This window comes from Protopterus annectens, chromosome 4.part0, assembly GCF_019279795.1.
Source record: "Protopterus annectens isolate FY-2018-M chromosome 4.part0, PAN1.0, whole genome shotgun sequence".
NCBI lineage: Eukaryota > Metazoa > Chordata > Ceratodontiformes > Protopteridae > Protopterus > Protopterus annectens.
The window spans coordinates 121,681,333-121,698,156 of NC_056733.1; the positions used below are offsets into that span (position 1 = coordinate 121,681,333).

General features: G+C 41.1%; 1 protein-coding gene across 1 annotated transcript in view; it reads left to right on the forward strand.

The window, feature by feature from the left end:
• The window catches only part of LOC122800225 (ubiquitin carboxyl-terminal hydrolase 36-like), a 1,786,736-nt gene that overhangs the window by 1,409,534 nt on the left and 360,378 nt on the right, over positions 1–16,824 (forward strand). The window contains exon 15 of the mRNA XM_044069718.1: positions 3,770–4,510. Within this exon, the coding sequence (XP_043925653.1) occupies positions 3,770–4,510 (741 nt within the window). The remainder of the gene's footprint in view (positions 1–3,769; positions 4,511–16,824) is intronic.

Below are 16,824 nucleotides of genomic sequence, written 5' to 3' on the forward strand. Positions count from 1 at the left end.
ATAAGAAAGGGAAATCTTTTAAAGAAATATTGAAATATGGTTGTTATGATCGTAATAAGAAAAATGCCTGTAAATGGTGTCATAAAATTAACATAGGTTCTATTTTTAAAATCAGAGACATCACATATAGAATTAGACATACATACAATTGTAAAAGCAAAGCGATTGTGTATCTTGCCCAGTGCAACCAATGCACAGCATTTTATATAGGCAAAACCAAGAGGATGTTTACTTGTAGGTTGTATGAGCATGATTACGCCATCAAAAAAAGCAATAAACATAATGCTTTAGCCAAGCATATAAAAGAATTTCCTTCTCATTCTTTCGGTTTCGCCATTATAGATCATGTTACTATTAGTGATAGGTCTGCTTGGCCAGTATTATTAGAATTGAAAGAATTAAGATGGCAAATATTGACACAATCTGATACATGGCCAGGTCTCAATGAGAGAACATCTATCACTCCAGTATTAAAACTTAAAGCATTGCACAGGGGAAAAATACATTAACATATTAACATTCAGAATTATGCTTTACAAGTTTGCAATGTTTGATGCACAGTGTTGTGTGTAATTAGATTTTTTACTATGCTTATATATAAAAAATTTAAAAAAAATTAGATTTTAATATATTTTACATATATTTTTTAGAACATCATCATTAGAATTTTGTTAAATGAATTTTTGTGCTCTTTTTTAATGAATTTTGTAAAAACATCTAGTTATTTTGGTAACTAACCAGTAGATGGCGCATTACTGATAACCAGTATGTGAAAAGGAAATGACATCATCAGATTGTTCATCAGTTGACAATTTGAAATCATATAAGGAAATGACATCACTGCTGCTGTTTGTCAGAAGAAGTTTGACATAGATCAAACGAAAAGCGCTTCACAGTTTATTTGATTTGAGCTTTTGTCTTCAATAAAATATCTTTTTGGCTTCTGCATCGTGGTTTGGTGGCTATTCCTGGATATTTTCTTCAGTTTGTTATCGTTCATTTTCCAATGTCTGTCACATTATAAGTAAAGCAGGACATTTTAACCTTATTAAAGACAGCTTAAAAAAAAATGCACGCATTTCTAACTGTAAATGGAAACGGTCTTACAACAGCTACTGCAAGTTGGCAACATGTACCTACTAGAATAATAAATGCACTACATTACGTATGAACATTCCCCTCAAAAATAGTCTTATACACACTTGCACATTGACTTGCAAGAACACTAGGAAAAATACCCAGTGTATCTTAACTTCTTGAAAACAGCATTAAATTGCACACATTTCCACATGAAAAAGTACAAACTATCCTCAAACATTTTCTGTATGTAAATGGAAACTACCCTGAAAAAGCCACGACAGTAGAAATATATCACACTACATTTATCTGTAAAGACTGCCCCCACCAAAAATAAACAAAATTTATGTACACAGATTTCAGACTTCAAAAACGAATGCTTCCAAATCATACTAAAACAGCCACAACAATTATAATTACATGCACACACACACACACACACACACACACACACACACACACACACACACACACACACACACACACGCTCACTTTTTATACCTTTAAAATCTACTACTTGGAAATCTCAAAATAACCACTGCACAGATTTAATTAGTGCATAATGCACCCCATTTACCTCTAAACACTAAAAACTTAAATTTTGATAAAACACAGTATTCCCATTTTAAATAGAGTCACAAAATACTATTGATTGTTGTACTTACCACTATCACAGTCGTTGGTGGGCTAGCTGGTTCCCTGCCTGCTGGAATGGCTAGCTGATTAGCAGGCTGCCTACCTGCTGGTGTGGCTGGCTGACTGGCTAGCAGGCTCCCTACCTGCTGGAGTGGCTGGCTGGCTATCAGGCTCTCCCTCCCTGCTGGAGTTGGCTGCCTGGCTAGCTAGCAGGCTCCCTCCCTGCTGGCTGGCTAGCTGGCTCCCTACCTGCTGGAGTGGCTGGCTGGCTGGCTAGTAGGCTCCCTGCCTACTTCAGTGGCTGACTGGCTGGCTAGCAGGCTTCCTATCTGCTTCAGTGGCTGGTTGGCTTCCTCGATGGCTGGCTGGCTGGCAAACAGAAAAATCTCAATCCTTCCTTATTAGCAGCTGTAGAAGCACTAATAAAAAAACCCGCTCTACAGCTGTCCCCTACAAGACTTGCAGCCAATTTCTGCACGATATACACCACCCGGACCTAACAGGGAATACCTCTGCATGCAGGACTGGGTTGGTGATGTAACCACATTGCAGTGGAAAAACTGGATGTATTTTCAGCTTTTGCGTGTCAGTTCGGCATGAATCAAAAAAACGGGACTTTTAAAGTCCCACTGCTTCACAGTGTGGGCAATGGGATGACATAGCTCAACCCGTGAGTGTCCCACTGACAAATCGGATGGGTGGTAACTGTAAGACCAACTTCAGCTAGACATATACAAAGCCCAAAAAATCATTAGGTAAAAACTTGTATAGCTACTTTCCTGCTCTCTCCTGGCACAAACTTCCCCTGGCCATCCGTAAAATACCTCACACACAAGTATTCAAAAAAGATCTCAAAGAACACCTGGACATGTCTTTGCAAAACCCCTCCTTGAAATTCCTCTTCTAAAACACCACTTTATCCCACTCTATCTGATCACTCTAACTTCGTCGTCGCTGGTCCTCTCACCTCTACCTCCAAACTGCTCTACTTTACCCTTCCTCAATCTTGTTAATCTAGTGTATTTCTTATATATTTTTGGTGTATAAGAGTGGCAATATACACTAAAACAGTCAGAACACCACTCACAGTAGCCAAACCTGGAACAAAATTGTAGACCAAACTTTAATCTTCCGCAACCAATATTAATACAAATACTCCCAAGTACAGATATTGGTTGTGGAAGTATTTGTGCATTTGTTGATATTGGTTGTGGACATTTTTCCTGTACTTGGAGTATTTGTACATTTGTTGATATTGATTGTGGAAGATTAAAGTTTGGGCTACAATTTTGTTCCAGGTTTAGCTACTGAGAGTGGTGTTCTTGACGGTCTTATATATTTTTTTGTGTAATGCTTATCATAAATTGTTAACTTTTGTAAACTCTTGTTTGTACTCTTGAAACTTTTCTTGTGCCTGTGCTGAAAAATGGCTCTGACTCAGTCGGACATTCCTGGTTAACAAATGTCAAATAAATAAATAAAACCATGTTAGTCTATGTAACTTACTAACATGAGGAATCAGTGAGAGTTGAAAGTCATAGTGTAAATAAATCATTCTTTCATGTGAGCATGCAGGAAATTGACAGTGCCTTGCTGGTTGGCCTCACTTTGACTAATCCATCCTTCCGCTGTGGTAGAACTGGAACCTCTCCCCATTGTGTTTTAACTGTGGAGTAGGTGCACAGGACCATAGAGATGGTGGAAAGTGCATGATTGTATAGAAGGTTTATAACCAGCCTTTGTATTACAGGGTCATCATTAGTTGATACCACTATGAAAATTTGAAATACATCAGACAGCTGAAAGTGGGACAGGTGAACCTAGTGTCCATTGTCAATGAGGTTACAGTAAGTTAAAATTCAACTTTAAAAGACGAGGTTAGGATTACTACTTGGTTCCAACATCCACTGTTGTGTTAAAACATTTGCTTTTTCACATTTGCACTGTGATTGGTTAAATAATTAAATGCATGGGTAATATGTGGAGTAAGAATAAGAGCAGATTCTATTACCCTAACTGTAATTACTTGTCTAACCTTCCTTTTCTTTCTCAACAGGACTGCCTCACTTTCACCAAAAATGCATCCTCGTCAGGTTTCATCTAGATCCCCCTGCATGCATGCTGTAGTGAAATCAGCTGACTCTCCCCCTCCAAATTTGTTGCAGTCACACAAACCGTGGAATTTGCATAATACAGATATATCACGATCTGCTCTGGCCAGCAAGAATACTACCTCACTAAGACATAGTCAGTCATCCATTTTGAGTCCAGGTGAAGCTGTGAATGATTCAACAGGGCATACAGGAAGTGTATGGAAAAATAAGAAAAGGCACAGACAGAGTAAAGAGATTACTAGTAGTACAGAACTCTCTGAGAGTGAGGATGCAGAGGAACCTTTAAAGTTTTCTCAAAAAAAAAAGAAGAAGAAGAGAAAGAGATCAGAGAAAGGTGACACACATGTGCCTGAATACCAGACTGAAAGAGTGTCATCTCACTTAGACCAGCGATTGGAGAGTGGTACTGAAGTAAACACACCATCTAAAAAAGTCAGGGAGGGACATTGGTCAGATGAGCAAATTGATAGAAAAGCATTGGTGGGAGAGGATGTTGCAGATAGCTGTGGAGTAACCAGGACAGCAGAATGCAAGAAGAAAAAGAAGAAGAAGAAGAAGAAAAGGAAGAGGCATTCGTCCAGATCTTCACGTAAAGAGGGATTAACAGATACAGCTTTACAGAAAAAGAAATGTACTGATGCTTCATTAGATGAAGACAATGATGAAAAGTCTGCAAAGACAAGGTATGATTGCAAACTTTATTGAACACCTAAATGGTAATATTAAAATAAAACAAAAATACAAATGTACTGATGCTTCTTTAGATGAAGACAATGATGAAAAGTCTGCAAAGACAAGGTATGATTGCAAACTTTATTGAACACCTACATGGTAATATTAAAATAAAACAAAAATACAAAAGTGAAGCAGATAACATAACACTAATCATTCTGCTAATGAAATAAAAATTTAGAATGTCTGCAGTGAAATGCAGAGACCATCACTATAATACTCAGTAACTTGCTTCCAGTGTCCTCTTGCAAAAAAAAAAAAAAAAAAAAAAATCAGTCTCCACCATAACCTCTTATGGGTAAACAACATATGATCCCCGTCTCATGGTATTCCCCTGACCATAATATTTCAGCATGACAAGTCTTATTTAACAACTAGAGTACAGCTGTGAGGAAGTTGACATCTGCTGTTTGGGTTAAGTGATGGGTGTCAGTAATTCATGTACAGTTAAAAAGATTCATTTTGTTCTTCGATGGTCTCCTTCCCATGAGATGACGAAGGTGCATGCAAGTGTTAGTATGTATTTACTTCTGAGTAAGATTGTTGACGCTGTGATATGTAGACTGCTAGTTGTTAACCAGTGTAGATGTGGAAGCTGTAGTCCTGCACTCCTCTTTCCTTTATCGGTCTTGATGGCACACCTGTGTTTTCGCAAGCTTAAGTTCTTAGTGTGATGGATGTCACAACACCTAGTGCTGCTATGAACAAAATGTTAGTGAAGTAATACTTGAACGTCTTTCCTTTTTAGTACACATCGTGTCATGCCATTTATTTCACTTTCTTACCTCAGTTCTTATACCTGAATATTTTCTTTTCCCATTAACTGTATAATGCAGCATTTCTTTAAAATGGATTTTAAAACAAAATGTTTAGCCCAGCTTCCCTATAGTTGCTTTGGTGGGGGGGGGGGTGAACAGCAAAACTCTGAAAGCAGTTTCCCATAGGAAATCATTGCTAGTGCGATTTCTTACTGAGCGTTGGCAATGATGCACTTGTTTTGGGAGATTTCTCCCATCTCTGAATTGGTGCATCCTTGGAGTTGATGTATAGAAGTTCAGGGTATGGAGGGCTTGCCCTCCACACATACATCAGGTATGCCCTGTACACCCCTGCAAAAAAAAACGAAAAGTTATTTTTAGACCTGTCTTTCATCTTGCCATCTTTCAGGAACTTGTTTCAGAGTCAAACTCTTTAGCCCACCTTCTATGCCTGCTCCTCTCTGTTTTAGCCAAAAGCTTATGGCCTCACCCTCTATGGAACTGTTTAAGTACCTAAACAGAAATTCTGAGTTTCAGGCCACAGTCCCTCTAAGTAAAAATACTCCTGCATCTAACACTGTTGGTGTAAAAGAGTAACTATTGCTGGTGTTATCAGTGAATTATGGACTGACTTCATTACAGTCTTTGCCGAGTTTAAATGCTCTCCTTTTCTCTGATTTTTATGGGGTATTCTTGTTTTGTTCTGTCTTTTGTGAGCATGATAGTTGATGAACTTAGAAATTTTCCGTGTGTATTGCATTTACTTTTGCTCTTTTAGCTTGACTTGACTGAAAATAGTCAGCAGTAGGATTACCAGCTACCCATTTTTTTCCTGGAATTGTCTGGAAAATTGAAATGGTTTATTGCGTTTGTTAACTAAGATAGTCTTAAATGTGCTCAAAGCTCCTTTTCAGCAGAGGCCAGGAAAGAGGGCCTCCAAAAGGATGTAAAGGCTACATCTTAAACTCACAGTGGCACAGTGTTGCAGCGGTTATCGTTGTTGCCTCACAGCAAGAGGTTCTCTGGTTCGATTCTCGGATGGGGTGCCTTCTGTGCAGAGTCTGCAGGCCTCCTTGTATTTGTGTGGGTTTCCCCCGGGTGCTCCGGTTTCCTCTCACATTCCAAAGACGTGCGTCTGGAGCATTTCTACCCAGGTTTCCACTGAACATGGGTTCTGTCCCAGTTGGATTTTCCCAGTAAGCAAATGTTAAATAAAATAATGTATCAAAAAATGCTGTGAAAACTTGGCTGGCATATTTGAGCATAAGAAGTTAATGGAAAATTTATAAAGTGACTAACAGACACGATGTATACACATACATATTTTTAATTTAAAATATCACAAGAGGCCTATATAGTAGTATTTTAAAAAAGGAAAGTTTAAAAAGAGGATGCTCATTGGTGAGTACTAGGCAGTCCGTCTTTAGACCATTAAAAGCTTATCCAGTAAACTATATTCAAACCTTCCTTCTGATCTCAAGGAGGGCATCACAAGATAGAGAGGAGCATTTGAGGATGCGCATCCAGTTTTCTTGGTTTACCTTAAAGGTGACAAAAGTGCTACTCTGCTTGGCATATAGTAGAAATTTGTTCCAGAGGTGAGAGATATGCTGGTATGTAAATCTGTCATACCAGTATCTCTTATTTGTTGATGAAGGTTGATTTCCTAAACTGAAAATTTGAGCAACTGCTTGTCCAGCAAAGGAATAGGAGGTTAAGGAGGCTTAGATCTTTCATGGCTCAAAAAGCTGGACAAGCATCCCCAAGGAGAAGTCTGTAAGAGATTATGTACAGAGAGGGTACTGCCAGTGCATCTGGTTATTAGTCTTGAGGCTACTGATCTTTTTAATTGGGAACCTCTTGAAATCTCTCAAGTTGAGTGATAAGTTTATTTGTTTATTTTTCTGAATGTGTTTACTGGGATATAACACTAATCTCAATGGGCCAATTCAGTCTCAGCCTGTATGTACTAAGCACATAAAGCACAATACATTGAAAACAGTACAGTACAGTGCAGTTAAAGTAACATGGAAAACCCTCATATGGTTATGAATAATTAGTGCTGTTAGTGAGATGTTATGGGAACAGTAAATTGGCATTCTGTTCTAAATTGTGTCTGATGAGACATGAGTAAAGGGGAGTTATGGCTTCTTTGTCTAGAAGAGATGCCTTTTGGAAGTTAAACAAGATAGCTGTTTTTCTGAAGTACTGCATAACCATGATGATTAAAAGGTAGGGAATAATCAATCAAAAAAAGTGTCTCGACATTGGTGTCCGATTGGAAGGGTGTGTTGTAGAAATATTATGTTTACCAAAATTAACTACTGCACTTTTTTTTCTACAGTTAATGACCATTGTTTTTTAATCAATTGTTAACATAGGCTAACAAATGTTGAAGCAGTCATGTGTCGTTGTAGGATTAAATAACATCCAGTTTACAGATATCTGCAAATGTAGATAACAGTAGGTAAGGTATGTTGGTGTGATGGTCTGTGAAATAGATGCCAGATAGGAGAGGGACCAACACACTGAGTTTTCTGGTACACCACTGGAAAATTTTGTTTTAAAAAATGGCCCTGCACTGTAACCACATTGGGAATCTGTTAGATAACTAGTTATCTATCCTCTGCACAACATGTGGATTTACAAGTCAGTCAGTTTGGCCTACATGGGGAATAGTGTCCAAGGCCTTGGCCAGGTTCAGATGTGCTGTGCCTACTTAGGTGTCTTTTAAAGGTTAGAGAGGGAAAAACTTGCCTTTGCCAAAGCTGAATTGATAAGACTCATGGTTAAGAAATGTTCAGTATCCACAGTAATGAAATCTGAGATAGTATGTTCCATAGACAGTAGTAAGATTAATGAGTACGTAGTTATCGTGGTTTATATTTGGGACACCTTTGTGTAATGGCATTATAGTGGATGGTTTCCAGGCTTTGGAAATGTTACAAGTAGGAGTCCTCAATTTAAAGAGGTTAAGTAGTTTTCAGAAGGTTGTATTTGGTACCGATAATCAGGCAGCTTGACATGTTATTAGGGCCCATGAATGAGGTATTCTTAGCTTTTGAGATGGCTGCGGGGACTTATTCCATAGTAATTCTAGGAATAACTAGAACTGTGGAATAGCTATTATTGTGGCTGGAGTAAAAATTGCAATAAATTTGTCAACTAGGATATTAGCTTTTTGTCCTTTTGGGCCAGAGTGAACAGTATTACTGGGGACTGGCTTTGAATGTAGTTGGGTGCTAGCCCTTAACTTCCTGACATAGCTGAAAAAAGATTTGTATTTTGTAAACATCCTTAGTAAATCACAACCCAAACAGTGACAAATATGCATATAATTATAAAAGAAAACAAACCATAGTAACATTTTTCATGCAGTGTACGTTTCCTTTTTCATTATTTGTATTCACTCTGGCATTGCATAAATTCATTCCTTCCCTTAAACCTCAGTTTTCCTCCTCCTCAACATTATTCAGCATGTATGGTTACCACAGATTCCATTTTCTTCTATGTAATTTTCTCTTTCCTTTTTATAAGGGCCCCACTTCCAGTTCTTTAATGTCCTTTACAGTATCCAGTACTTAAATTACAGATGGTTAGGTTTAGATTTCCATTTTCTAGTAATTGCTTTTTGGCAGCCAGCTGCATTAAATTTAGTAAGGCCTTACTATGGTTAGGCATTTCATATCCGATGTACCATCACAAAAGGATTATTTCATTAGTTACAAAGATTTGCTCCCCAGCATTTTTGAGAAAACATTCTTTAGGGAATTTTTATAAACTGGGAGTTGTTGAATTCCCCAGAACATGTTCCCAGTTACCTCTCTCTTTCCTGTCATATCTCCAGCATTTGCCTTCTACCTGTAGAGTAATTCTCTACAGTCTGATTGTGATATAAAAATAGGTTCATAGATTAGTACTAGGCTAATTGCCCTTGCAAGCCATTTTTTTAAGCCTAGCCAATTATCCCCAGTTCTTTAATGTCCTTTACAGTATCCAGTACTTAAATTACAGATGGTTAGGTTTTGATTTCCATTTTCTAGTAATTGCTTTTTGGCAGCCAGCTGCATTAAATTTAGTAAGGCCTTACTATGGTTAGGCATTTCATATCCGATGTACCATCACAAAAGGATTATTTCATTAGTTACAAAGATTTGCTCCCCAGCATTTTTGAGATAACATTCTTTAGGGAATTTTTATAATCTGGGAGTTGTTGAATTCCCCAGAACATGTTCCCAGTTACCTCTCTCTTTCCTGTCATATCTCCAGCATTTGCCTTCTACCTGTAGAGTAATTCTCTACAGTCTGATTGTGATATAAAAATAGGTTCATAGATTAGTACTAGGCTAATTGCCCTTGCAAGCCATTTTTTTAAGCCTAGCCAATTATCCCTTGTGAGAATCAAACCCTGTACCTTGTGTTTGTAAGGCAAATACCTTAACCATTAGGACACCCTCCCAACCCATATTTATGCAAACCCTTCCAAGGAAAATTCATAAATCTTCTGTATTTTGTTGGTTACTTGGGAGACATACAGATATTAACTTGTTTGTTGGTAAATTACCTTTCCAGTCTCTCGTCCCAGTCTTCTATAACCTCCTCTGATTGATACGGTTATGCAGTTTTATTTACTTACTTTTTGTTAACCAACTAAGTGGATTTTCAGGGGTTCAGGCGCCTAGGCAGCGAGACATTTCCCTGTGGTACATTTGACTGGGGACACATGCCTGAAGTGACATTCAGCTGCAGAGAAATATGGCTGTTTGCAAATTCCCTGTGGGCAAAGAGAAGCATATTCTGCCATGCCCACAACTTCAGTAACCAAATGCACAGGGGGAAAACAATGTCCATGGTCCCCTTTGCCATTTGAGAAAGACTCAGTGTCACCTGAAATCCATCTGGTTCCAGCATTCTCATCCTCTGGACATTCAGATACCACTTCCTCCCTACTTAAAGAAATAAATTCAATGGTGAATATCACAGATAAATTTCAACCCAGGCCTGCCATTCAAAATGCAAATACCTTGGGAGTTACATACAGGTGAATCAGACAATTGTGTGGCAGGCACAGATGGGGTGTCTGAGAGTCCAGGACAAATAGCCATCAAATCAGAAGTCGAAACACATCAACCTGGAGGAAGAACAGATCCTAATTCAGGCTTTGTAGATCTTTTCCGACAACTGAGTCTTGGGCCCCCTCAGAATTTCTCGGACAATGTTACAGTCATGTGGTACATACACAAGCAGGGGGAACAAGATTTTATCAACTGTGCAAACTAGCTGTTACAAGAACAAAAGCAGAATTGTCCATCCAAGCCATTTGCATTATTTCACAGGGCAAAATCCTGGCAGATTTGCTGAGCAGATCAAGGGAAGACCATTACAAATGGATGCTAAACAGGAAGGTCTTCCTAGACATAGCCCACAGAGTTGAGGTATCCTGCAGATGGACTTATTTGCCTCCATCCACAACAAAGACCTTCTTCGCTTTTGCTCTGGGACTTCTTGTTCACAGACATGAAGGACAGATGCCCTATCCTTTCCTTGGAAATGGAAACACTTTATGCTTTCCCTCCTTTTCCACTTCCCCCAGTGGTCTTACTAAAGACCCATAGAGACAAACCAGTGATCTTACCGGTGAGTCCCTTTTGGCCAAGGCAGCATTGATTCCCCCTTCTCTACCCACCTACCCAGGAGTCAACACCACAAGTTGTGAGGTTACCTCACAAGTTACCTCACAGAATGGACTTGCTTACACAAAACAAGGGCTCACTTCTTCACCCCAACCTATCATCTCTGAAACTGATGCTATGGATGATGGGATTCTAATCACTTACAGACACCAATTTTATGAGGATTTGCTACAGGTTCTTCAGAAGTTAAGGAAGTTTAGTACCAGGAAATCTTGTATATCTAAATGGAAAAGATTTTCAATTGGGTGTCCTACTAAAGGACAGAAAGGATTTCCTACTATCTTATCTTGTTTGTGTAAACTTATAAAATTTTGCATACTCCTCTATCAAGGCACATCTATCAGCCATTTCTGCATGCTTACCTGTAGTCCCTTCTCTTTCCAAGCTAGAGGTAAAACAGTTTTTTCAGAAGGTGTCCTCCACCTAAAACTGCTAGGAAAGCTATTCCACCTTCTTAGGACCTTAGCTTTGTCTTTGAAACCTCAGTCTTTCACTTTTTGAACCAGCACCTTCTGCCCCTTTCAAGTTCTGTAGTTGGAAAACCATACTTCTAGTACCTCTTCCGTAATTATTTTTCATAAGGAGAGTGTGTTTGAGGGCCAACCCCTTATTTATACTAAAGTTGTCGATGGGCTCTCAGTCAATCAGGCCATCAACATCCCTGCTTTCTTCCCTAATCCTCAGAATATGGGGGAGAGAATATTGGATTTTTATAGGGAGCTCAGATTTTACATGGACAGGACAACCATCTGTAAGACTGACCAGTTGTTAGTTTCTCTCCAAGAAGTCAAGATGGGCAACCCAATTTCTAAACAAACTGTTGCTAACTGGACTTCTAAATCCCTTTCCATTTGTTACACTTACGGTGGAAAATCTTTGCCTTTGTCATTAAAAGCAAACAGTACCAGAGCAGTCGCCTCTTTGGGAGCCTTTTACAAGGGTAGTCTCGAGAGCTTTCTTAGAAGCAGCAAATTGGTCTCGCTAGAAGTAAGTATAACACAAGACACCCCCCCCCCTTAGAAACAACTACACTAAAAAACTTCTCCAAGGCCAATTACAACCTCTTACGTGAGGGCTTAAATAGCTTCATAGCCCTTCCTCCCACTGATGGAACAGACACCTATGCCGAGTTGTACACCAAAGCTTTATGCAAGCACCTGTACAATTGTATTGACTCTGTTGTACCTAATAGAACCAAAGCAAGATCTTCAAGGAAAAACAAACCTGCCTGGTGGACAACTGACATTAATAGTCTATACAATAGGAGGAAGAAATTGCTGTCTAAGAGTAGGAAGGAACTGTCTCAAAACTGGAAACACTTCCTCCTCAATTGAAAGGGGAACCGCACCCACAGACTCAAAAAACATGTTTATTTCATCATGGTTTGGTGTTTCCGACATTTTAACACCACTCTGGGACTATTTTTAAATACTTTACATGTAATTTCTGAGTCTGACCACATGGAGTCTAGCATCTTGAAGTAATTATGATTTTTTACTCTGCCTCTAGGTATCCCACAATGCAGTGCTTGTCTGTAAAAAAAAATACATCACGCAGGCCTCTTTCTTCCTTAAGCTCCTGTCACTGCATGGATTTTACTTGCATACACTGCTGTCTTTCAGTCAGTCTTGTAACATTTCATGCTGTTCAAAGACTACTTAAAGCACAAACAGTGCAAATGCCACAGAACAGACTTTGAAGCGTTTTCACTGCTGCTGCTTTTTAGAATGGCTAAATTGCAGTCTTTTGTGAAGCTTGATTTATACTAGTTTGACTCATCTCCTATCCCTCTTCACACCTAACTTCCCTATCTGCCAAAGTGCTATGGAAAATTTGAACTGTCACCTGCTGTGATTGACAGCTCACAGCAAGAGACTTGATTCATGTACTGTTTCCTTGTTCTAGCCTTTACTTTCTGTATGGATAGGGGAAGGACCTGGAAGCTTTGACATCACAGCATGGGTAGGTTTTTAGGACAGTTGTGGTGATGTCATTTTGGGGAGGGAATTAGCCAGAAAACTACTTGTATTCATTGGCCTTGGTGACATCAATGAATTGGAGACTGCAGCAAGCTTTTCCAGGGCGGGATAAAAGTTTTTTGAAAGTGAAACTACCACAGTACAGTAAGAAGCTACTGTTCTAGTGGAGAGAAACAGTTGATTTAAAATATTTTAAATGCTGTATTGTTGTTTAATCATAGCAGGGACAGTAAATAGGGAGAAAAAGGACAGAGAAGTTGAGCATTTAATAATATAATTCTATTGTCCTTTAAACAAACAAATAAGACTCCTAGTGAAGTCCTCCAAAGCTAACTACAAATCCAAATTAACTTCCATAACTAAGGAGAACGACAAGGTAAGGCCCTGATTTGCTCTGAACTCATAGTTAATGGTACTACATATCTAGAACCTGTAGCTGTAGCAAACCGGCTGGCTGACAGGTTCGTGAAAACGTCACGCCCATGTCCCTGCCACATATACCCCAAAACATCCCTAACACCTATTCCCCACGTAGTGTCTCTGAGGAGCAGGTCTTAAATGCCCACTCCAAGGTCCAAAATCACAGCCTCTGTGCGACCAGACAACATCCTGGACTGTGTTCTACATGGGTTAAAAGAGGAATTAAAATCATCATAGAGCATGCTTTTCAATCACAGCCTAAGCAGTGGCTTCATTCCAGGGAAATGGTAAACAGGTACTGTCATCCCTTTGTACAAAGGGGGTGCATCCACGGACCTTGTGAACTATAGACCCATTAGCCATACCAGCCTCATCTGCAAGGCCATGGAATGAATCATCATGAACGTTATTAACAAAGATATAGGAAATCTCCAAATGCTTGACCCCACTCAGTCTGGCTTTGTCAAGGGGAGATCATGACTGTTAAACTTGGTGGATGACTGAGGCAGTCAGCAAAGTCCTAGAGAAGGACCAATTTGTGCATACAGTCTACCTAGATTTAGCCAAGGCCTTTGACACAATCCCCCACTCGGGCATCATTGATAAACTCACCCACCTGGGTACCAAACTTTATTTTCTCAGGTGGGTTGCAAACTGGCTCACTGATAGAACTCATACAGTCAAAATAGGGAACTCCAACTCCTCCAGCAGACCTGTAACCAGTAGTGTTCCAAAGGGATCAGTTCTGTGACTCCTACTATTAGAAATTTACTTCTCCGAAGTACAGACTAATATATTAGAACTGTGGCTGACAAAGTTTGCTGATGGCTGCAAACTGGGACTGATCATTGAAACCCTTAGCACACTAACGATGTCAGCATCCTGCAAGAAGGTCTTGTGAAGACTAATGACAAGTGCCAAAGTCATGGTCTTAAACTTAATGCAAAAAAAATGCATTATCATCCCCTTCGGCAAGGGTGATGTTCCTGCATACTACCACAACAACAATAGCCTAAGCACGCAGTCAGTGATGAGAGATCTAGGCACACAGGTTGACAGCAACCTTAAACTTCGATCACCATGTCTCCACAGTGGTAAGGGCATTATGTTAAGTTGTCTATCTCGCCTTCATTCTTGCTGGATGGGTTCGGAGCCGACCTCGGCTCCGCCACTCTAAAGCTCGAGAGTTGGTTCCACCGCTCGAGGCTCCCCTTATATCCCACAATGCTAGGCGAGAGTTACCTCAGATCTCGCGAGGTTGGTTTTCTACCGGTTCCTGGTAAGTTTTAGCTTTTCTATAAAAGTTACTCTTGTTTCCTTTTTAGTTTAATTATTCCTAAATTAGTGTAGTTCATTAAACTCTATCCCAACCTATTTTCTTCCGCTTTGTCAAAAGAACTTTTAGTTCTTCCCTTGGGCCTTAGGCCTTCCCTTCCCTAGGAGTGTTTGTGTAGTACTACTGATTATTGTACTTATTTTTAGTATATTTTTACTATAATTGTGTTTTTTGACAGGGTATAACTGGTGTGTTTGAGTGTGTGTTTGTGTTCACCAGTTAGGCTATGTCTAAAGAAGCATTCAAGAAGTGTGATGCGTGCTGTCAGAAAATCTCTCTGACAGACGCTCACACTTCTTGTGTCTATTGTCTGTTTGCACCTGCAGGACTCCTGTGCTGTCTGCCATGGCTTCAGCCCCAGGGTCCTGCAGGAAAGAAAACAAGCTCATTTTGAGAGGCTTGTTGAAGCCTGAGGATTCCCTGTCTGTCTCAACAGGGAAGCCCTCCAAGGCATCGAGGTCTTCGGCTCCGGCTTCTGAGCCGAGACCTCAGGTTGTTCAACCTTTGCCTTTATCGGCAGAGCCGATAAGACTCAGTCCACAGTTTCTGTGGCTCCCTCGGCCCGACCCGGGCGAGGTTATCGAGGTACCTGTGCCGGCACCGACAAGCACTTCGGAGCCGACAACCAGAAAGAGGTCTAGGTCACCTTCTCTTGGCTCCCAGGTTCTCCCCTGCTGTCTGAACGGAGCCAAAGGTCTCATTCCTCTAGGTCATCGAGGTTGTCCGATCATGACCTTCAGAGGGTGGTGAGTCGACTACTCAAGTCTGAGGCACTGGCCCAGATGCTTCAGAGCCCGACTCATCAGTCGGTGCCTGTCCCGTCCATCAACTCCTTCCTCCTTCGACTCTCTTGAGCTCGGAGCCGGGTCGTCGGAACCGAGACTGTGGTCACCTCGAGCCGAGACAATTGTCTCTTCCATGGAGGAATCTCGGCCGGCTCCGAGGGGTGAGTGGCATCGGACCCTTGTCCAACCCCTCTCCCTCTCGGTGCTGAGTTCGCCTCGGAGCCATCACTGTCGGTGCCGAGGGTTCTTAGCTCCTCGGAGCTGGGACCTCTGGCTCTGCCTGACAGGGGTGCTGAGGTCATGCGGAGTGTGTTAGAGCCTGGCTCTACTCCACAGTCGGCTCCATCAGCCCCTCCCTCTATGCTGCCTCAGGGTAAGTCGACTCACTCCCTCACCCCGGACCGCAGAGAGCCAACTCCTCAGGAGCCCCTGTGGGATTTCATCCTCTTCCGAGGCCTCTCCTGATTTGGCAGAAGAGCCCCCTCGGAAGAGGAAGTGCAAGAGGAAGCACATTGACTCACCTGAGTCTATCACGTCCGACACAGATCTGGATGATTCTGAGGGTTCCCCTTCTGAAGATGTCTCCTTTGCAGACATTCTGGAGATCCTTAAACAGAGGGGAAATTGGCCAGCCCTCAACCCTTCGGAGGACGAATCTGTGTATCTTGAGGCGTTTGGCTCGCCCTTCCACCTCCTGGGTGTCCCCGACCCCCTCATGCAGGTGGTTGCTAAAAGGCATGGACGGCTCCTGATTCAGTGGACCCCACTCCCAGGAGACCCTCCAAATTCATCACAGCTCCAGCAGACAAGGAATTTTTATCAAAAGGAGTCTCTGTGGATGCTATGGTGGTAGCTGCCGCCACAAAGAAGGAACTGGCTGATCCTTCAGTGCCTGTCCATCCACCTAACAAGGAATCTAGGTCCATGGATAGGTACGGAAGCGGATGTTCTCCTCAGCGACATTTACTATGCTGAATTACCTGTGCCATTTCACTCGCCTTCAAAGGGACTTGATCAAAGTGAAATGACCCTACAGCTGCGGGTTTCAAGAAAAATGAACACGCAGCTGGCTATCCTTAATTCTATTTCCAACTCCTCCATGCGCCTCCTCTTATGCGGCCGATGGAGCGAGCAGAGAGGAACAGGGGTAGCTTACGTAGGCACGCCTGGATGCGGCTATGCAATTTTATGGAACCTTTCAAGACGTCTTTCACGAACTCCCTTTGATGGATCATCTCTTTGGTCCACAAGTGAAAGAAACCCTGACTAGGTGCGAGACTGATGGCAAGACCCT